The sequence below is a fragment of the Tetranychus urticae genome, chromosome 1, assembly GCF_039701765.1.
Source record: "Tetranychus urticae isolate SD_2017Ah chromosome 1, NJAU_TeUrti_SD_1.0, whole genome shotgun sequence".
Classification (NCBI taxonomy): Eukaryota; Metazoa; Arthropoda; class Arachnida; order Trombidiformes; family Tetranychidae; genus Tetranychus; species Tetranychus urticae.
Window position 1 is genome coordinate 32,251,309 of NC_142958.1, and position 23,874 is coordinate 32,275,182.

General features: G+C 29.7%; 1 protein-coding gene across 2 annotated transcripts in view; it reads left to right on the plus strand.

Annotated features, from left to right (window-relative positions):
* Positions 1–23,874, plus strand: part of LOC107362037 (cell adhesion molecule Dscam1) — a 47,459-nt gene that overhangs the window by 14,325 nt on the left and 9,260 nt on the right. For both annotated transcript variants that reach the window (XM_015929030.3, XM_015929031.3), the window contains exons 2-4: positions 14,450–14,536; positions 15,176–15,589; positions 22,458–22,619. In XM_015929030.3, the coding sequence (XP_015784516.2) occupies positions 14,450–14,536; positions 15,176–15,589; positions 22,458–22,619 (663 nt within the window). The remainder of the gene's footprint in view (positions 1–14,449; positions 14,537–15,175; positions 15,590–22,457; positions 22,620–23,874) is intronic.

Consider the following 23,874-nt stretch of genomic DNA (forward strand, 5'->3'; position numbering starts at 1 on the left):
ATTTTCATGATTGCTTGTACTTCATCTTTTCATCATTCAATTTCTTCTCAAATTCATAATCAGCTTGAAACACGAAACATTTTCTGATTGGAAAAGAAAACATTTTTTGGAAAAGTTTCATTCGAATCAAAAATTGGATTCAGTGACTTTGATTTTCAACAGAAAAGTTGATTCAGTTTAAAGATTATGAGAAAAGATTAACAATTTTAAGCTTTTAACATGAAAAAAGCATTTTTGTTGTTCGATGAAACTGAATATTTTGTCATTCATTACGTGATTTCAATAGCAATCCGAGCTTACGAACGATTACATCATTTACATTGGAATTGGATTAACAGGGAATGTTGTCCCATTTAATATCATCATCGTCTTATTAATCTAAGTTAATACATCGATAAAGGATTTAATCAATTAATCCAAACTGTTGACTTCCGTTGAGTCTATTCAATATTCAGTGGAAACGATATTGACCGGAAGAAAAGGGTCAAATCTCTTTTAAATCTGGCTTCCATTTCAATGAGTTGAACAATAAGAAAAGTAAATTTATTATTTACTGTTGATTAACTTTGATTGTGAAGTAATCCCGATTGGAATGAGCAACAAAGACACTGAAGACTGAAATGATTGAACAAAACGATGTATTTAATTGTAATCGCAAGAAAAGATAATCTAAATTCTTGTCCAGATTCAAATCTAGATTAACCTTTTCTCAACCTTAATTCAGTTGGAAATCTGTTTAACCATGAAACCGGAATAAAAGTGTAATGACAATTTCCTGACTCGAAGTAAAAACCATTTCAAGTAAAGTTGAATAAAAGATGAACTCAAATTAATTGATTTACACTTTTATTGAAATAAATTGGTGACAAAAATTCATGCAAAGCATCTTATATTAATATTAATAAACTGATTAAAAATTCAATTCCACTTCACTGAATAAATAAAACTTTTCTATTTTTTATATTTTGTTTCTTTTACAACCAAAAATCGTTGAAAACTTAATCACAATTTTAACGACACTTTGGTCAGTTGATGAACCAGAATATTAAATTATTATCTTAACTGAATTACCATGAGAACAACTTGAAGATGGAGATTTCAACTCGAAAGAGATTAATCATTTAATGTGATAAATGAACTTTTCGAGTTCAACTTTTCCAATCTGATTCACCATGGAATTGAACTGATTAACCGATTAAATGATTATGTTCATTATCATCAGATTATTTATAGTTATTGGAATAAAATGTAAATTGGAAAAGATAAAAAAAGTTTTTTCTCTTTTCGCCATCAAATTAATTTCATTAGTTCATGTTAATTGTTCAGAGTTTACTGTTCATGGGAACGTGATAAAGCTTTTGAAAATTAACTTAAACCATATTTTTTAATCCTTTTCAATCAAAAGACTCGTTTTTCAGTTAATGATAACTTTCACTCCCTGTTGATATAAGTTATGTTCATTGTTTGTTTGCATTTGTTTAATCCTTTTCTTTGTTTCATTCAATTCTAATTGAAACTGAATGATAATAATTGTCAAGCGACAATATTATTAAGATAGTGAAGCTAATAGATGGTTAAATACATTATTTTGGGCTTTTTTATTCACTTTTTTCTTCTTCTTCTTCAAAAATTCATGCTGAGAATAACAAAATGAAAATTCTTATTCTCATTATTTTTTATTACATTTTTCACCCTTTATTAACATTATTATGTTTATAATTTTATTTTTTTTTCTTTCGCATGAAATTCGCCTTTTCTCCCTGCATTTGATTACAAACCATGAAAATGTTAAGAAATTTGTTTAACTTGAGTAAATATTAATGAAAATAAGAGAGAATTGAAACTGAATTGTCAGAGATAATTTGTTATCAACATCAATTACAACAATTGAAACTGATTTAAAATTCAATTAAACCAGTGAAAACAGCAGAAAGTCAACTAATTCAATAATTATATTAAAAGGTATAAAAGGCAACTTTTAATTCTTTTACTTTCTATTGTTTTATGTTTTGATCAAGAAATGAAAAAGCTAGAAGTTTTGCAGATTCAATAGTAAAGAAGATTCAACTGATTCCAAGCATGAACTCGAGTTTACTATCAAACTTGAAATTACTCCAGTAAATTCAGTAAATAACTCTTTTCTTTATCCTGACGTCGTTGTTTTGCGTCGTCAATGATGTAGGCATTTGGAGCGGCTATAACAAAAGGTTTGAAAAGTGCCCTTTTCTTGTGGTCCGAATATGAATATGGATCAAGTTAAGTTAAGTTTGCTTTTTGGATGAATATTTAGATTCCATAGCAATAGCGATAGGCTTATCAGTCGGAGGTTCTAATAAAGTTCGTAAAAATTCGCTACATGAAATAAGTCAATATGATATGATTTTTATACTGTAGCGCCAGGTCTCCAACAAATAACAATAAAATTTTGTAAAATTTAAAAAATTTCTTTGAAGCTGTTGACGAAATGTGAAATTTTGGAAGCTTAAGTCTTTGCTTCGCTCAGACCAATTAACTGAAAAGTTTAGTTAAATTTACCTTGATATTGTTCCCAGAATTCATCTGATAATTTCATGTTTGCCTTTTTGACTTTATATCTTTTGTTCCCTTCGTAACAATAAAGCGGCCTAAATTGCTGTGCATACATCATCAATCTTAATCGTTTCGCATGAAATACTCTGAGGTTACATGATGTCTTCCAGAATAAAAGGTTCATTTCACCCCTTTCCTCTCCTTTTTCTTCTTCCTTCTTTCTTTATCATCTTCATCGCATTTTTTCTTCTCTTTTCTCTTCTTTGGTTTTCTTTTCTCTTTTTTTCTCCCATTTCTCCATCATGTTCTTATTCCCTGTTTCCTTCGATAAATCTATTGAAACATGGACATGGTCTGTAGATCAAAATAATTCTGTTCAACAGGGTAATTCACTGTTCTACTCAATGTTTACATTTTGACCCTCACAAGATGTAACAATGGTTAAGTATGAAGAGAAGAAGAAGAAGAAGAAAACAAAATTAAAAGAAAGCAACATTATTTCAACATTACCATCCTCATCCTCATCATCTTCCTTATCTGACGTGTCTTCATCTTTTCTTCTCATTCCATTTTCACCATGAATTTTCTCAGCTTTGCGATTTGAAACTGATCACGTTAAACTCTGAATAGCATTTGATTACTTTTCTTTTCATTCTGATAAAAGTATAACTCGAAATATTGTATTAATACATTAATCTTGTCAAGGGTCAACAAGATGTTCCAAGTTATCATCAGATTAATCAGTCTTGCATTAGAAGCAGAATTTTGTTCAACATTGAATATAATTATTGGTGGAAACAAAAGGCTTGCAGTTGCATTCAGTTTTGTGAATAAATAATTTTCTATTGGATTCCTTTTTTCCAAACATTCTTTCCCTTTATTTCAATTGAATAACTCAATTTGGGAATCAATATCATGATAGGTTTACTTTTTTCTCTCAACTCAATCTCTTCTTTCACAATTTTGTTATTTTTGGTTCCTTTTATTTTGATACTTTCCAATTCGTGTTATATTCACAAGTTATTTATTCACTTGAACAACCAAATGCATGATAAAAAAAGATGAAAAAGTCAACAATAAAAAGTTGTAGATGAGAATTAAGGTGATGATAATGATGAATGACAACGGAAAATATCAGTCCGTTTCAGATTCTCTTTTTTATTCAACCTTCTAACTTCAACATGCTACAAGATGAATAATAATGAAAAATGATAAAAAGAGAGAAAAGTTATTCCAAATAACTCTGAATCATGCAAAGAAGATGCAATTTTCAATAGATTGGGTTGACCAAACATTGACTCTGATCATCTGCCTTTTAGGTTAACTTGGCCAATATCGAAGACTAACAGTAAAAATTAACTTTAAAAAATACTGTTAAGGCCATTTTCTCAAACTTGGCTTTTCGTTCTGGAGCAAAACTTTGATAAACAGATCAAAGATGAAACCAACAAATAAAAGGTTCAGTTCTATTTCTCGATAAAACTATTCTAACACGAACATTCAATTGTTTTTCAACTGGATCATAATAATTTAGTGTTTCGTTTGAAATGACTAGAACTTAACGTTATCGTTATTAGTGCAACCTACGCTTATACTTCATTCCTGACTTCGACCTTTTTATTGCATCTTTATCAGATATGGACTGAATCACCTTCTGACTCTTTGATATAAATTGGTATTGGAAATATCAAGACAAGAAAATGAGAATTTTTTGAACGATTTCTCAAAAGTAATTAGAGTTGATTTGCTTACGTTTCACTAGCAACTGAAAATAACTTGGAAGTAAGGGATTCCTATTTCCGTATAATGCTATCATTATCTAGTCATTCACTCAAGTTATGACTGATAGAGTTGTTTTGATCCTAATAAACATTTACATTCACCTTATTAAGATCATGATTATTGGTTTGAGTCAAAGTCGATTATTAATCATCGGATTATTTTGCATCATTATTGTACCAACAAATAACCAGAAGTTTCTATTATATTTGGGTTTATTTTGTGCAGAATTGATTGGAATGAAGAATAATTTTTGACAGAAAAAGCATGAAACAGAAATTTCAACCTCATTCACGATGGAAATTGCATCGAGAGAATTATCTTCTAGTCATTTGAAATCAATGATTCGTTTCTTTAATCAATTGAAATGTTCAATTGAAATGACTAAATGATGAGAATAAGTGAAAATGAAAAATATTTTATTTACAAATGTTACTGAAAATTGTGACAAACTCACACTGAGAGTTCCAAATGTTTTTATGAATATTGTTATCTGAAGAGATAAAGTTGATGAAACAAAAAGAATCCCTGAATCTATTACAGAATTGAAGGGAAGGGAAGATGAATGAGAAAGATTGTGAAGATGAAAAGAGCAAAAAGCTAAACGAAATGTCAAACAATTGAAATGAAATTCAAATTATATTTTGATTCGATAATCCAAGTGAAAAGAAAGCTAAAGCAATGAGATTTATTGATTATCGTTAATCCGAGTTGAAAATACAATCTTGTTAACAAACTGTCTTTCAATATTTGCGTCTGTTTATCATCAATCAGAATAAAGGCAAATTTTAATTCAAAGTTAATCAACTTTTATTTAACATTTCACATTCAAATAATGATGATAATTTACAATTTTTGTTTCATCTTCAGCTGCTTTCCTTTTCCATCTCAATTCTGTTCTTAACATGGAAAAGGTTTTCTCATTGAATTACATATATTTAGATGTGAAGTAAACAAACAACAAACTGAATCCAACCATTATTAGCATTTAGATAGGAAAAATTGTCTCTTCTTGTCGTTAAATATAAAATAACAATTTATTCACAATTCTCTTCAATTCAATTCTGTAAATTCAACTGAATTCTGGTTCAACAACAAAATTTTATCATATTTTGTTTCAAACTCAAAAACTACCAGTAAATGTCCAAATCGTCAGATTCTAGCAACTAAATTCAGTTTGAAACGTTTTTGATTCACCTTTTTACAAATCAAAACTAAAATAGACTTTTCATTCTAACTTGACTTAAAGTTCAGTAAACTTTACAAATGATTCAATTAATCAATCAGACAGAATAATCGATCGACTAACAAGTTCCATCAGGAATTTGTCTAGAATTGCGCTTTCTATTAATATTTTAGAATCAAAGTAGTTTTTACAATCGGTTGTTTTGTGATAGTACCGCATTCTAACGTTTACAAGAAGGGAAGAGTCAATCTAGAGAGAACGAGAGAGGAAATTCAATGTTAAAAACTTTACCCAAAAACAACTGAGAACAAGAAAAACAAACGAAAGTAAAGTTACTCCTCATTTCGGGTTCACACGAAACCTGCACGAGACTTGATACCGATTCTTTTCAAGATGTCATTCTTCTTCCTCCCCAACATCAGATATATTTTGTCGAGTATACATTTCGATACCTACGTAATTAAAAGGACAGTTAATTGCACATTAATGCTTCGGTTTGCTAGGGAATGTACGATACTGCCCTTGTTTTTGTGTGAATCTTTGCGAGTGAATGCAAATCGATACCATCGACAAGCGAATTTCACATCTTGAGTCACAGAAATCACGTTAAAATCACTGTAAAAGACCAAATCACGATCCTTAACTGACAATTCATACTCGTATCCCTTCAAAACGAAATTTCAGAGTTGAGTTGAGTTAAGTTGAGAGTTGATCTTACGATGATTTTCAATTCTTAAGATGACCTAAAATACCTTTATATTACATGGAAATTTTCGAACATAAAAATAGCTTGAGATCTTTTGATTAATATGCTGCAATAACTAACCTCGACCATGAAAAATGAGTTAAACATCGGAATATCGGAGAAGATGGAAATTCTAATAACAATGCAAATGTGCATTTTGATGAATGTAAACTTCCAACTTTATTATTCTGAAAATTGATTGATGATAATCTGATGATCTCGTCGCCAATATTATCAATTATTCAAGATAATCAACAGAATAAACTGATGATACTCTTAAATTCATTTTCTTTTCCATATCGTTGGCTAATCCTTTCTTTTCTTCATTCCTGTTCAATGTTTCATTAATAATATTAACAATAAGGTGAAAATGATGCCGAAGTGATGATAATGATGACGATTTTTCTTGTTATCATCTCTGTCCTCATCAAGATAAGTAACTATCACTTGTCTCATCGCTTTTTTACTTCGAGTCCAAAAGGCTTACATTGAATTCTTTTGATAAAATACATATTAAAGCTCAACATCCTTCATCATTTTCCTCATCTTTTCTTTTTCTGGTCTTTTCTCTCATCTGATAATATTATCCGGATGGTTTGTCGTAATTTGATGATTCCTTTAACAAGAATATTTCCTTCTTCAGAATTGCTCATTTTTCTCTCTCAAACATTGTATCAAGTTTAATCATAATACCTCTTGTATCATCTTCTTATGAACTTTCATCTGATCTGAACATCATTTTGATCAATGATATTGACTTAAAACTCGTTCAGCTTTCCATTTGTTTTGATTGTTTTTTATTCTCAATATCATTTGATACTCACTAAATTCAACTTGTAATCATATTTCCAATGGTCAGTTTCATTAAATGCATTTTATCATATTAGCTAAATTACCAAACAATTCATTTGATCAACTCAAAGATTATTTCATGAGCAAAAATCTCAATCAACTTGCAAGTACATTGAACTCGATCTTTAAAATTCTGTTCAATATCAACATCATGTAAACATGAAAGTATCTTGACTTGTTAATCATTTATTCAACGCTTATCCATCAATGTTCAAAATTATTGTTTCATTAATAATTGACTAAAGACTAAGATAAACATTGAAATTGTTTATCAACATCGAGTTCAATTAAAAATTGATGAAAAGTTATTGATAATCACATTCATGTAAACCAAGATTTACTGATTTAAACCTCAACTTCAAGTTCATAAACTTTTGCATCAGAAATGAGCTCAAAAGAACTTGGTTAAATCTTGAATTCTGATTACAGAATTCTTTTTCTGCATTCTTTTTGCAGAATTTTAGAAATTCTCTTGAATATAAAATCTTTTCATATGAATACATTTTTCTTGTCAACTCCAACCGCAATAGTCTATGACATTGAAACAGAAAATTGTGAAAAATGGAAAACCTGGAACTTTGAGAAAGAATTTGATGCCAAATTTCCTGTTTCCTGTTCAACTTTATCAACTGAACAAGGCGAATGTTTGAAATCATTAGAAAATTGAGAAAAAGTTGATAAGAAAAAAGTTCCAGAAGCACTGAAGAAGAAGAGAAAGAAAATCATTGAAGGCGAAAAAAACTCTACAGGTAATGAGGAAGGTGAAAGATTTAAAATTACATGAGTTTAATTTGAATATCAAGTCAGTTTGCTAACTATTATCATCAGTTGGGAGTGAAAAGAATTATTATTATATTCTAAACTCAATTCTGTGTGATAACTGAATTACCTTTTTTGCTCATTTTATCACCATTATTCAAGTTAAACAAGAACCAAATATCCCAATGGAACCATTAAGATGTTTTTCAAATAATCTGATTGTTCTTGGGGAACAAAAAAAACAGTAACAAGTTTCAAAAGTTTGCTGAATAATGTTGAGAAGTAATTTGATTGAGAAAAGGCTTTGATTATTATTCACAATTTATATTGCAATTGAATATTCAAATCTAATCAACTCAATTCTCATTCACTTATAATTGTTTCAAAAGACTTCAACAGTAATCGTGTTTAATTGAACTGGTTAAAGCAATGAAAGTTTACTCCAAATGGAATGGATTGTTCATTTGAACTTTTTTCTGCTTTTCATATGTTGCATTGAATTGCTTTTGAATTTGGAGGAATTAAACTTTTCGTGTTTAAATTAAACTTTTATTCTATCGTCTATTGTGAACCATAATTGACTAAATGTTCATTAGATGGTGAATTAGAATGGGAAATTGTTTCCAATGTTGATTATGATCTATTGATCTTGTTTAATGTTTTTGCTCTTCTTGCTTTTCTTTCCTTGATTAATGTTAATCATTGTGAACATTATTGATTCCTTTTCATCTTTGAGAACATGATTTTACTCTTATTATCATGATCATGATGAAAAGTAAAAAGTAACTTATCGACCTTCAATGTTTCATTTCGTTTCTTCCTCTTCTCCCTTCCATTCAGCAAAACTGTATAAACTTTTCTCTCTTTCATGATATATTAATAATAATGAAAAGTATAATGATATTGATAATAATAGGAAAGTAATACTAATGATTGTAACAATGATTTGTGGTTAAACACATTTTCACGTTCAAGTAAAGAGCAAATATGTTTTCATGTTTCTCCTTATTGTGACTTTGATCAATAAGAAAGTGAAACAATTAAAATGCTAATACAGTTATCATGCAGTTGCACAAATTCGGACATCTTGGACTTTGCTTGGTTGATTGCCGCAGCCTTAAACGTTTAACTGATTTGCAATTTACATTGTATAAAAAGAATTGCGAGGAGCAAACAAGATCGTCTTAACTTAATGTTTGATCGAAGTGCTTTATAAGTGAAGATGAATTGATTAGAGAACATCCAAAATCGGAAATTCTTCAGCTTAATTTAAAGCTCTTTTCATTGCTTCGTTTTGACAAATAATATACATAGCAATAGTATTATCGTTGCGTTTTTAACCATAAAACTCATGTTGTCGTTAGAGAAAAGATCAAATGATCGCTTAACTTACACAGTAGCAAAAGCTTTAAGCAAAGCTGTTGAGCGTCTAGTCAAATAGCTTAAAGTTTGCTCGTTACTCGAAGTTTGATGTTTCAAAACGAAGTGCTTCATTGTAAAAACTAGAAAATTTACGATCGAAAGCAATGCAAAGATGAATTGATTAGAGACATCCAAAATCAGCAATTGTTGAATTGCAATTAGAAGAAGATTGAATGTTTGAAATGCAAAATGATGGAAAATAATTGAATAAGGAACCATTTTCGCACAATTTTGACAGTTTCATTGTTAACCATTTAAGTTCACGCGTTTGCAGATTTAAAAACAAAATTGGTCAACTCATGCAATCTTTTTGTGTATTTGTTCAGCTTGGCTTTTCATTCAAAGTGATATTCATTATTAATGCATCAATAAATTGAGTTAACATTTTTTTAAACTTTAAACTGAATAACTTGACAAGCAAGTCATCACCTAAACGTCAAAACTAAATCATCATCATCATGCTTTACTTTTCACCATCAATGATTATTTTTTTGTGGAAGAGCGAAAGAAGAGAGAGAAAGGAAAAAAGTTTGATGATGATCATCATCATTCTGATGACTTTTATTCCCGCATTGAAACAACCTCTTCTCTACTCTGGAAGGGAGAAACTTTTTCCTACATGGAATTGTCATTATTAAAGTTCGCTTCCCTTCAGAACACTGATAATCTTCCGTGTTTATCACTTCCAAAAACATCTTCAAGTACTTTTTTATTTCATCCTCGAGGGAGTTTCTCTCTCTCTCTCTTTGCCTGATCTTCATCTCGACTCTCCTTTTGTATAATGTGATAGTTGGATGTGAGAAACCATCAAATACAGACAATCACTTCTTTCAATTTAATTCACTTTTCTCATCCAAAAATGAGATTCAAGTTTCAACCCCTTTATCCTCATCCTTTCCCTTTTCCAGTCTTCCTCATCATTCCATTCAAACATTTATCCATTTCTTTTTCTCTTCTTTTTCAATGCCTTTTCCTTTTCCTTCTTTCATTTCTGCTTAAACTTTATTCTTTTCATCCTCCATGAAGATGAAACTTTCTCTCTCTCCTCTTCATCTGCTGATGACAGCCAATTGCACTCATATTTTCATAACATCATTTTTGCGGTCGAACCATTGGGATAAAAAAGTTCATTTAAACTTTTTCTCTTTCTTTTTACTTCTTATTATCATATTGCACATCAACTCTCACTAAATCGACGTAATATTGTTATTATTATCATCATAATGATTATCATCAACATTATTCTCAACTTGATGATGCTTCAATTAACTTTAATGTTGAACCAAACTCATGTCAACTTATTTACTTTTGTATTTTAACCACAAATATCAAGTATGTTTATGAAGACAAAATTTTAACTGCATTATACTTTATAACACTTCAATCATTCCCATCAACTACACAATGGATGCGAAGATGAAGCTAATTATAACTCGGAATGACCACAATTCAGTAAACTTTAATGATTTCTAAATGACAACTTATTCTTGTTCAAACGACTTATACAAATATCCATTTTTGCCTTACTTTCAATGCAACAGTTAAATGCATTTGCAGCTCATAAGCCACTTAAAAGTGTTATAATAAGCATTCAACTTGAGTAAACTTTTCGAGTCAATCACTTAATCAGCTTACCTTTTACCAATGCTAATATCGCTTTTGATTCCCTTTTAAATGCACAAAACATTTAAACTTGAAATGCTTGATTCGATTGATTTTTATGCAATTTAAAGGATTTAGTTGGTTGAAAAGATCAATCAATGAAACGTTTGATGACAATAAAATTGCGATGATTTATCTTCGCTTAGAGAATCGAGAAATTGCTATTATTTGAATTTCAATATTGAATGTGGATATAAAGCGATAAAGATTGGCAAAAGGCCACAAAATCGTGATGAAAATTTTGAATGGAACATCAATTTATTTCATTTTCCCATGTACTATTGAGATGCAACCTTATGGAATGAATCAGTTTCAAAGTAATAAAAATAAAAGTATTGAATAATGATTATTTAAAATACATTTGACGAAAGAAATAAAACGTTCAATTGTAATTGAAAGAGCAAGAGAAATGCAAAACAAAAGTCGAAAAAAGTAAATCATTTCCAATAGAAAATATGATGAAAAGTGTTATTCATTTCCTTATTGACCTCAAGAGATTCTCTTTATTACTACTCATTCAATTGGTCTAAACGTTTTCAATGGCAACAGTGATGAACGATAAATCGATCATGAAAAATGATAATCACGAGAATGAACGATGTTTCATCTAATCCTTCATCATGATGTGAATGAGTGACAAAACACGAGAAAAGAAGTGAATATCATTTATATGAAAAGTTAATAGAAAGTGATACAAAAGTCTGCGATTGTTGATATAAAATGAAATAAAGTGTAAAGTGAAATAAAAAACCATTTCAAGGAATACTTTTCAATAAGCTTTTTCATTGATTTCACTGTATTTAGGTGCACATTGACAGACACATAAATACATGGAAACCATAGATAAATTGTATTCCTTCCTCATCATTGTTACCTCCAAATATCTTTTCAGAGTTTTCCTTCTTCTCTACTTTTCCTCTTCTCTTCATCTTCTTTCATCTTTTCTCTCTGAATTTGGGTTTGAAATTGAAAAATACATAACCAGAAGAAGATGAGAAGAATGAACTTCTTGAGTTATCTTTTTTCAAACATTTAACCTGAAACATTATCATTCAATAAGCTACTATTGAGTCTCTCTTTACTCAAATAGCTACTTTAATAGGTATAAATTTCATTCTAATGGACACTTAATTCAATGACGAACCAATTTACTTTTTTCGTTTTTCTCATCTTCTTCAATTCCATTTTCTTGTACAACTTTTCAGATGAAAGATAATGAGTGAGTTCACCTTGTTCATCATTATTATTATCCTCTGTTGATATTTACATTGATGCCCTTTTACATCGTTAAATGATTGAAGGAATGAATGGAAAACGCTTTCAATTGTACTTCATATTGATTCAGTTTTACGTTAATGTTCATTGCATGATGGAAATGATTGAAACAGGTGAACTTACTTGATGAAATGTAATGAAAAGCTAAAAAGATGAAGATGAATGCATAAAGAGAGCCTTTTCAGGAGAGAAAAGGTTATCACGAAAGGAAATGGCTTGAAAGGTTAAGTCATGAAAGGATAGTTCAGTAAATATTTCTAATGAAATCATTATCAATCGGTAAAGTTGAAGATAAAGGAAGGAAGTTATTGGAATTAGTTAACCCTGCAAACGCAAAAACAATTAAATCCATGCCGAAAATGACTTTTCAGATTTTTCATTGTTTCATCAATTCGCATTTTCATGTATAAATGAACGAGTTCCCTGAATATTAAAATAGTAAAATATTTAAATAGCAAAATTATCTCATGTTACATGGAAAACTAAGTATTAAACAAGATTTTGATGAACTGATTCAGAATTCCAAAGCACTTTAGATAAATCTTGAAACGAAATTCTGCATAAAACATTTTCTAATCAATAAATCGACGCAAATAGAAGTTTTGTTAAAAAGTTTATTATTTTAAAATCTTTTTGCGATTATTAAATTTTCTGATGAAAAGATTTTCATTATTTCTATTGATATTCACTTGACAATAAACTTTAATCAACAGTTGAAGTCAATTCAGTCGTATTGATAAGTTATCGAATTGGAATGACTGGGAGTGAAGCAACTCCCAGCAAGGTTGGCCAGGAGTGCGAAATGCCAATCAAACTGATTACTTGTATTTGAATGATGAATTTCATGGGTTTGATAATTTGTTAGTTTCAATTGAATGTTGATTCTCATTTAGTTGAATCTCTTTTTTTTTGTTTCCAAACTGAAAACTTTTCTTTTTTCGTTATTCTGCTTCATTTCTCTGGATTCTCTGAGCATGTTGTTTGCTCATGTTGAACATTTTGTCACTTAAATATGCATTCAATTGGAAATTAACTGTCAACTTGTCAACAATGATTAAATAAGTATTATCATCGTTCGGATGTTGATAAACTATTAACACTTTATCTGTGCTATACAATATGTATCATCATCTGGACAATTCGCAATTCAGATTGTCATGGAATTATATGGTTTCAATTGAGATTACTCTTCATTTGCATGTCTAAATGTCAACAAACTAATCATACTTTGATTAAATGGTAAACTAATGAAACAATCTTAACAGTCAAATTGATTCCAACAATTTACTGAAAAGCAACAAAATCGACACTTCAAGCCATTCATTGACAATTGAACAATTTCAATTGAAAGATCGATTCAAACTGTTGAAACAAAACTGACAATATTTCAATTGCTCTTTAACAACAATCAAGAATTCAAAGAATCCACAAAAAGTTCAATCCTTAATCAATTGTAACAATTTGTTGATCCAAATGAGTTTCAAGAGCAATTGAAAAGAAAACTTTACTTAAATTTTATCCTCAAACATTTACTTTCGATTGAACTTGGAGTGAAATCTTGATAAGCTGAGAAAAAAGAAAGAAAGAATTCGAATTATCATGTAAATCTATTTCTTTTAATGATTGTTAATCGTTGCTTGGCTTTTAACTTAAACGAATCTTCGACTGTTCAGAATCTTAAGAATTGCTGAACAAAGATGAACACTTTATAATCTACTTTTAAACAGCAAATTGTCACATATTTATGTCAACATGTTGATGCGCCATGTTAGTTTATCTGTCCTTTTTATCTGTTTTTCATTTTCTGTCTGAGTTGTTCATCAGAAGGAAACTGGAAAACGCTTGGATTGTTTGTTTCTGTTTTTTTTCTTGTTTCTTCTTTTTGCATTTTATTCTTTTTCTTATTCAAAGAGTGGAAACTTGAAGAAGAAATGAATCTGTATGAATTGTTATATCTCATGAAGAAAAGGCGAATGGTCCAAAGAAGCATGAATTTACTCGTTTCCATTTCACTTAATTTGCATTTGACGATATAAATGAAGGGAAAAAATAGATGAGTTTATCTGAGAAACATTGGAAACTCTTTTTCATTTTCTCACTTGCTTTTCCTTCTATTCATCATTTTCCTGAAATTTCATTCAATTCTTTTTCCTTTTTCCTTTTTACGTCCAATGGATTCATCGCAACTGTTTCAATCTTTTCCCTTCAATATTTCAATAATTTTCTTCTCTTCTATTCAGGTTTCACGCTTCTATTATCTTCTTCACCATGTAAAGCAAAATCATTTTCATCCATTTCTCCATCTTCATCATTTATAAATTTCAAAGGTAAGTGAAAATCTTTGGATGAGAAACTCAAGTTTATGGTCAACGCTCAGAAAAGGTCAGAATTTAGAATAGAATTGTTTTCGCTTTAATTTCAAAATGTTTATTTATTCATTCCAATTGAACTTTTCCATTTAATTTTATGCAAGTCTATTATTGATGTTCACCCATCAATATTGATATTCAACTCAAGCTTGGATTCATGAAAAAGGATGCTCATGATGTTGATGATGGAAAAGACAAAATTGATAAAATAAAAAATATCCAAGTTTATCATTAAGTTGAATCTACGGTGAAATTGAAATGGTTTGCTTGAATAACCATGAAGGAAAGTTGCTCTTTTTTTCTCTATCATATTATCAGTTATATAATAATGAAAAAAACAGAAAAAAAGTTATATTATATCTAATACAGAATTGACTGATATTATAAGAATAAGCTTTTATATACAGGATTGGCGTGACCTGAAACGTTGAGCTTTGTCAACCATGAAAATGAAACAATCCAAACTTTTTCAACATTTGACGAAAAGAAAAGCGAAAAGGAAAAAAATGTTAATAGTTTTTTTTTCTTTTCGAACATTCACTCATTACTTTTATTGCAATTTTCAACTTTATTTTGTCATCTTTTCTCATTCGATAGAATCTGGTCTTTTCTTAACTTCAACTTTTGACGATATTCTGGTTAATCCTGGAAGCAATGTCATCATTTCATGTTCAGCCTCTGGTTCACCTTTACCACAATCGGCTTACTGGTTATTCAATGGTAAACCAATTGATGCTGAAACTGATGTTTCCTTTGGTAAACCACAAGTCCGTCGATTCCCATCCGAGGTTACATTGACTTTAAACCTCACTTCAATCGATTTAAACAATTCAGGCCTTTATTCGTGTATATTTCAAAATGACTTGGCTCGAGTTAGTCACTCGGCTCGTCTTAATGTTCATGGAAATCCAATAGTCCATGATTCCATGGTCTTAGGTCCAGAAGGATCAAATATAACATTAGAATGCCGTTATGGTGGTTATCCAATTCATTCAATTTCTTGGGAAAAGGGTGAGTTTCTTTTATAAACCTAAGAGTTTTGGTCCAAAACAGCAAAAGCCAAAATGCAAAATCAATTTGTGTATCAAAAGACGAGACATAAAAGCAAATAAGCGAAAAGACAGAAGGCAAACAAATCCAATTTCAATACAATTTTGAGAAAAGCTTACGTTAGACTTTTAATCCATGAAATTAAAGTATGCATAGCAATAAGAGATGGCTCGTCTATGTCATTCTTACGACAATATATGCAAATCATGGATGTATGGAATACGTCTAACTGTAACTCAGAGATTAATTGACAGTACCAATGCGACATGTCATAAAACTTTACGAAAAATTCCCATGCAGGTTTTAGTTGACCTTTTATACTTATTGATGGCTGGGCTACTAGAATGAGCTCATCGGTTTTTTCACTTTACTGGCTTCTTTTCCTCTGGTTCAATCTCGATTGAGACACATTTTCGATGTACCCATAACTGCAAAAAGCGAAAAAGTTTTGACTTAGAGCGTGATTCTATTAACAAAGAAAGCCATTTTTAGCAACTTATCAAGTCTCAACTCTGCAATTCAAAGCCAAAGTTAGATTTACTACTTCAGTTCAACCAATTTTCGTGTTAAACCTTTCATTAGACACAATCTTGTAAGTTGATTTGCAATTCTGTCTTTCGCTTATTTCGCATCTTGCTTTTGCTATTTTGACCAACCTACCCATTAATATGAATAAAGAAATCAGAAAATTTCATTCTTATATCTGCAAAGAGTGAAAGCACTTTTAGTTTGTTTAAACAGAGCAATGAAGTTTCATTTGACAAACTTGAAATTTGCAAAACTAAATTGTCTTTTGAGCGATCACCAAATTTTGACGTAAATTGTTTTTACATGAAAAATGCCAATGAGGATAAAATGAAGAGTTGAATTTGGTGTAAAAGTGCATTAAAGGTCAATTATATTGGATTATAAATTGAACAACAAAAGCGTCGATTGAAACGAATGAAAAGGTTTATATTAATATTTAGTCTTTTGAGGAATGATAAATTATCTTACAACAATTTTCTCATCTAATTATTTTGCAAGATAATTAATGACATTACAAGCGATGTGAGAACAATGTTTCAATGTTTAAAAACCCTTTTCCTTTGTGTTTAACCAGAAAAAAAGTAAAGCAACACAAAGAAGTGTAAAAGAGCATCTAATCTTGATCATCATCAGAACCATCAACTTGATCATAATTTACTTATCACACGGCTAGTTTAATCCCATTAACTGTTTACATTCAACCTCACCTATTGAATGAAGACAAAAAATTGGGGCAAAAAAGTTCGACATAAAAGGTCAATTTACAAAATCGAAGCCACTTTTACCAGTTAAACCATGAATGGCAATGATAAATGTTGACAACCTTTTTGTTGCTCGAAATGCATTTCAATAGCTTTTCCTCATTCATTGTAATCTCGATTAATTGTTGCAAACCTTGCAATTTATCAAGTTATCCGTTGATCAACAATTCAAGTTTTCAATTTACATCCAAATTCTGGCGTTTCACCTGATAATTATTGAAACCTTTCAACCTTCAGATAATAAGTTGAATATTTTTTCACTTTTTACATTTTCAACATTTTCCTTCTTCTAAGTTATTCATGTTTGCCTCCCTGTTGTTGCTCCATGTTGTCTCGATTTTTTACTCATCTTTGAAGAGAAGCTATTCTATTGAATAAATGCAAAACAGAAATGGAATCATGATAAGAAGAGAACAACAAAAAAGATAAAAGAGTTTTCTGTTACCTCATTTCCATCTTTTCATATGCATCATTGTATTCCATTAGACCGATCATATTCCGATTTTGCAAGACTCAAACTCTGAATTTTATCCCCATTTCCTCGAGTTTTCTTTTTCTCTCTTTTCCATTGTTTCTAAACATTTGCTTTTTAACATAATAAAAATAAATCTTGAAACATTTTGTCACTCCAAATGCAAAAGTAACGCTTAAAAAGAGGATAAAGTTTCTTCGAGAAAAGAGTTTTGTTTTCTTTCAACAAATGCAAACAAAAGTCGAAATGAAAAATGTTCAACATTCCGTTGTGAATAATTTACACTCATCAACATTGTTCCATAAATATCATGTTTAAATGCAATGGTTTGTGTTAATCGTGATATCGGACTAAAAATTCATTGGTTCAATCGTTTGCCAAATGTTTCATTTGAATTTTCCCTTTGCTCGAATTGAGTTTTGCATTTTATTTCGAAATAAGTTCTATCAATTGTTTAGAATTTGTTAGTCAATTCGATTGGAAAAATGGACCTTTCAAGCAATTTGGATCAACGATTATTCAAGTGATTTAATGGTCACTTTCAAGTTGTGAACAATGTTTACTTCAGAAACTCTCATATTCAATAGCAATTGGTTTATCGAACGAAAATTTTATGCTTTTTTTTCTTTCGATAGTTTTTTACTTTTTTTGTTATTCAATATATTTGCTGTTCACTTTACAATGTCATTTGATATAATAATTGGTATGCTCATGTTATAATAGAAATAAAAGTTTCTCTCTTCAGGGAATTTCACTGATCAACATGGTGTTGAACTTTGCAACATTTTCTTTGACACTTTTTTCTCTTCTCTTATTTTATTTCATTTCTTTATTTAAACAAAATTCTGTTATTTGAGCTTCTGTTTCTCAGTAAGTTTGTAACATTTCAATGCATTAACTTAAATTATGAGATTATCTGGAAAATTGCTTGGATTTGCAATCTGAAATACTCTGAGTGAGGTTATTGAGATGCAGAACATTGAGGAATGAATATAAAATGCAAGAAATTTCATGTAAAGATTAGGATGTTTTAGATTAAGTATTATTAAATAACTGATTTCACGAAACTGATATCTAAAACTTGGCTTTGATCATCGATTTCAGAATCTATCCAAAATGCAGATTCTTTTCAGATTATTTTGATTAGCTTTTGGGATCTTATCATATGGAACACTTGAGAAGATATTTTTTGAAATCCTTGCGTCATTGGGAGTGCAAAAACAGATGGAGTTTCAATCCTCTTCATTTACCCTCAATAACGATAATACTTTTAAGGTCAACATTTGGACTAAAATTCAGAACGAATTTGCATGTGCATCTTAATCTACGATATAAAGTTATGGTAAAAGTATACAATTCTTTCTATTCTCATGTTATCAACGTGAACGCATTGAAATGAAGGCGAAGCATTTGTACTAAAAATAACTCATTACTTTCTTATCAGATAATACCATTAACATTGTTTCATCTTCTAACTCAAAGATCTTCGAAAATTTCATTTTAATAATCTCGAAAATCTCGACTGTTTCAATCCTCCGAACTTGTTAAGCTATTAAATGCTTCTGCATAACTCTAATCATGAATGAAATAGCAGTTCCTTTGTGATTCAGTTTTCTTTAACTTCAAAAATATGTCAAACTTATTAACTCGAATTTCTCGAAACTCAGCTTTTCTTAGATTTGATGTTTATCAAGCTTCTATTTTGCAGTTACAAGCATTTCATCTTAAACTCACGAAGTTCAAAATTTTATTTTAAGTTTCTAATTCTTCGAGTCTCCATGATAGACTTCATGAGTCATAATTGTCACCGATTTCATTATCAATAAATTCCATCGATAAGCAACGATTAATCGAACGTCTTTTTGCTCTGAAAATCAATTTTTCAAAATTTGAATTCATCTGCTATTGATAAATAAAATTTTAGTAAACTGAGATTTTTCAAAAAATTGCATTTCTCTGAGATTCAAAGCTGAAAACATGAAAAATTGTATTCAATTTTTATTATGAATAATAGTGTTGAGTTGCTTTTTGCGTAAATACAACTTTTGTCATAAATAAGTATAAGTATAAATATGAAAAAATAAAACCTTAACAGCATTTCAATTCTCATGTGTTTCAACGGAAAACATGGAAAAAGTTATCAAATGTTAGGTATCATTTGAAAGAAATAAATGCATGGTTTTCAGTCAGAAACAGAGAAAATGAAAAAGAAATGTTTTCAGAAGAAAATATTCTGTTTTCTTATTCTTATATCAAAATCTATTATTACTGCTATTATCATGCTTAATATTATTGCCATTTGATTATTACATTTTTGTTAGTCAAAGAAGCAAAACTTTCAATCAAATCTGTTATAAGACAAGGAAGAGGCTGAACAAACCAAGAAAAGGTTAACAAATCAGTAAATCACATGAGAATAATAAAAATGAATTGAAATGGTAAAACATGCGAATTATTGGCGAAACAAAAGAGAAGAGGAAAAGTGTCCAAAAAGTGACCTTTTATTTGGGAAACAATTATTACTGTTAACATATTGTTCAATGTTCAGTTTCCATTTGTTATTAGATTAGAAATGATGAATCAACAAAATATCAACTGTTGATAACTTGATAAGAATCAAATTGAATTACATGGAAAAAGATAAACAGAAAAGTTATCAAGTTAGTTATTGAATTTGTGAATAGTTTTTCATTCATCATGATAAAAGTCAAGTTGATCCTGAAAAGCGAAAAATGATGAGTTTATTAATTTTGAAGGAAAACAAAAGAGATGAACATTTTTCATGATTAAATTCGTAAACAGATTTATCGACATTAATGAGAAGGAATTGGCAATAAATTTTGATTAAAAGGTGAAAAGCAAAAAGATTGAAATTCTGATGAGAATTGAGATGAAAAGTAAAGTTAAGATTAAGGTGAATAACAAGGAATATTGTTTCACATGAATGATGAGAATGATGAATATACTCATTGAGACAGATGAATTCTGTTTAAAGATTCTGTTCATGGTTATGTTCAGGTTAACACTGGACTATATGGAAACTCGAGTCAGGTTGATTAATATAACAATTTTTGGGCAACAGAAAAAAAGTGTGACTGTTCAATGGATAAAGCCAATGGTCAGCAGGAAAGATAAATGACTTTAGACAAGAAAAATGTTGTATCAGAAAGTTTTGAGTTAAAGTGACAATAAAAACAATATTTTCACTCCCTGTGAATGTTATATTTATATATATATTTCTTGGTCTCTTTCATGCTTCATAATGATTCGTATGACTTTACTTTTCACTTTTTTTCTCTTCTCTCTTTCGGTTCGCTCTTGGAATCTTCATTCTTATTGAGTGACTGGGAAGATGATGATGAAAATGGTCACCAAATTGTCTTCAATGGAAAAAATGAGTGTGAAGATGAAAGGCAAGAAAAAATGTGACAAAGAAAAGGAAACAATATTGAATCATCTTTTTGATTCTTTTGACCCAAGTGTGACTTGACTTTTATCCCATTGACCTATTCGGATTTAGTTGTCCATTTTTTCTCTGTCCATCATTATTAACATTTTCCTCTGCTTTATCATCTTATTGTCATTTTTGATGCTTTCAATTGAATTTTTTCTCTCTTCATTTAGTGAAAATAACAAAAAGTAAATGGAAAAATTTTGATAACCAAAATGCATTTTACATTAAAGTTAATCAAATTGATTCGATTGCAAGAAATTCAATTTCGTTTATTATCTTGTGCTTGAACCACACCTTGAAATGGATCGGTAAATGTTGACGTTGTTTTTCATTGTATTTTAACATTGAATTATTGATTAACTCAGTTCAATTTTCGATAATGGATAAACTATTTTTATTTACTTTTCAGATGAATACAATTATTCAAGAATTTACCTAAGTTGTGTCATTCAATTTTCGTTTTCATTATTTTCTGTTTAATGTTTAGTTCAATAATCTTTTGATGGTTATACAAATGAGTTTTACAATAATAGTTCATTGGCCAAAATTGAATTAAATTTTATCGAAAAATTAAAGTAATCTTATTGTTGAAATTTTTGAAGAAATTTTATTCATGATGAATAAGCATTTTACAGGGTTACAAGAAGTTAGAAGCGGGACTTTTGGAAAACAATTAAACTTTGAACTGAAAGATCGAAGTGACATGCGATCTCAAAATAATATTTTTAAATCTATCAATAGAGATCCCATTGAAATAAATGCGTTATTGAGATATTTTTGAGATAATCTTCGCCTGCGAGTCCGAATTTGAAATCTACCAGCTTCAGTGGAGCTTAAAAGTCAGTTTTGAACATTTCTCGAACCTTTTCTAATCATTCCAATCCCTTTCGATTGCAAAATGCTTTGATTGTTGATATTGAAATTATAAATCGATCATTTTACAAGGGAAAATAGTGTCACAGATTAGAATAATTTTTTGGATCAATGGATAAGTAAATGATGGACGATGCTCAGTTAATCATGAAAATCACCTTTTCTTGTCTAATCTTATTTAATTCTTGTCACCCTATCAAATTCAACTTCCATGGTAATGTTGAAAGATGAAACTTGAATTCAGTTTTTTCTTTGTGATCTTTTTCCATGTGAATTTACCTTTTTATCAGAAATGAGAAAAATGAATTTCTTCCTTTTTCTGGCTTCCATTTCAACTGAATTTTTCTTTTAAACTCACTTTTCCATGTAACATTGACACTGATTGTTGTAATATCTTGTGATGTGGAACATGAAATTCAATTGAACACAATATTATCATTATTTTCTGAGGTTTCCATTCTTTCCTCACTCGAGACATGAAATTTCATGAAGAGAAAAGTTTTCATGATATTACAAACAAAATGTTCAATTAAATGATTGACAGTATCTTATTGAACTCCATATCAGCCAATATTCAGAATAAACATTATTTTCAATTTTCCTTTAATTCAAATGCTCAACAATCGACCTGAAATTTGCAATTTAATAGCTTTGAATGGATTTATTTGAAAGAATTTCTGATTTTCTTTTTCATGTACACCTTTATTCTTATTGAAAATTAACTTTTCCTTCCATTTTCAGGTAATCAGCAAATCATAACTGATCATCGACGAAGTGTTGATGCACTTAAAGGCTATTTAGCGATTAAAAATTTAATTCCGGAAGATTCGGGTTCTTATAAGTGTACTGTGTTTGGAATCAGCAATTCAACTGCCTTTGGTTATGTTTATCTAAATGTTGGAGGTAAGTTCAACATATTTCTATCAACTAAAATTCATTTCAAAACAAAATTCCAAATTCATTTGATTATGGATTGAAAAATTGTTGATCTTGATTATCTGTTGTCGTTGGTTTAACAGTATATCAAGTGGATTCAGAAGGAAAGTTGCGATTTTGTTGGTCGACTGAACAAATCTAAAACCCAAGTAACTTCATTGGCCTTAATACACTTCTGAACATTTGACATCAACTAGAATCCGATTTGTTTTTTTATATTCTGTTTGTTAATCTTGGGTAAACTCTTGAAAATTGATTGGAATCTGAATTTAAAAGTTCACCTAAAGATATCATTTCAACAATCAATCCGCAATCGGATAATGATTTTGTTGGTTTAAGCTGATTTTTGAGGTTTACTTGTGTCCAGTTTATTGATGATTATCATGTTTCGAGGTTTAATGTTGTTTGTTTGCTGTAACATTGATCATGCTGGTGATGATGATGATGATAAAAGGGAAAGATGATGAGGTTAAAATGATGAAATGTTGGGTAAACTAGATGACAGATTCAATGATGGATTAGCTTTAAGTTAACATGAAAAGTCTATTCAGGTTTATTCAGATAAATTCTGTTGTGTTATTCATTGGATCCATGAGTTGTTCACTTATTCATCACAGTCCAACTCTAGAACCAGTAAAAGCCTTTTTTCACATTTCAACATTAGTCCATCATTAATATATCTGCTAATCCATCTTAATGTTAACACTTTTTGTGATCAAATAATGTGTCAATAGATGACGATAATGATAATCGCTTTTTTCCAATCATTACTTTTCTATGTGAATAAAAGTGAAAAAAATCCCCAAAAAAGCAACATTATTGGATCTCTTTTTTACCCAACAGAATATTTATGAGCCTAAAAAATGAACAACTCAACAGTAAATCCTTTGACCTAAGACAGGTTTGGATCAAGCTTTTCATCATTAATCTGTAAGGTTAAAACTGAAAGTTAAACAAAATAACAAAATGAGATTAAACTCAAACTCATCTGAAAGGTTGGATCAAAGATCGAATGGATTGTTCACAATAAAATGAAACATCAATTTTTAGTCAAGATTGTCCAATTGTAATAACATTTGTTGTGATAAAGCTAAAGTTGAATGTCCAAGTTCATCAATTCACTGGGATATCAAATTCAGCGCGAAGTTATCTAGAGACTTGACTTAAATCGACAAAAATTGTGTTCAAATTGGAAACGTCAGACTTCAGCTTAGATCAAGCT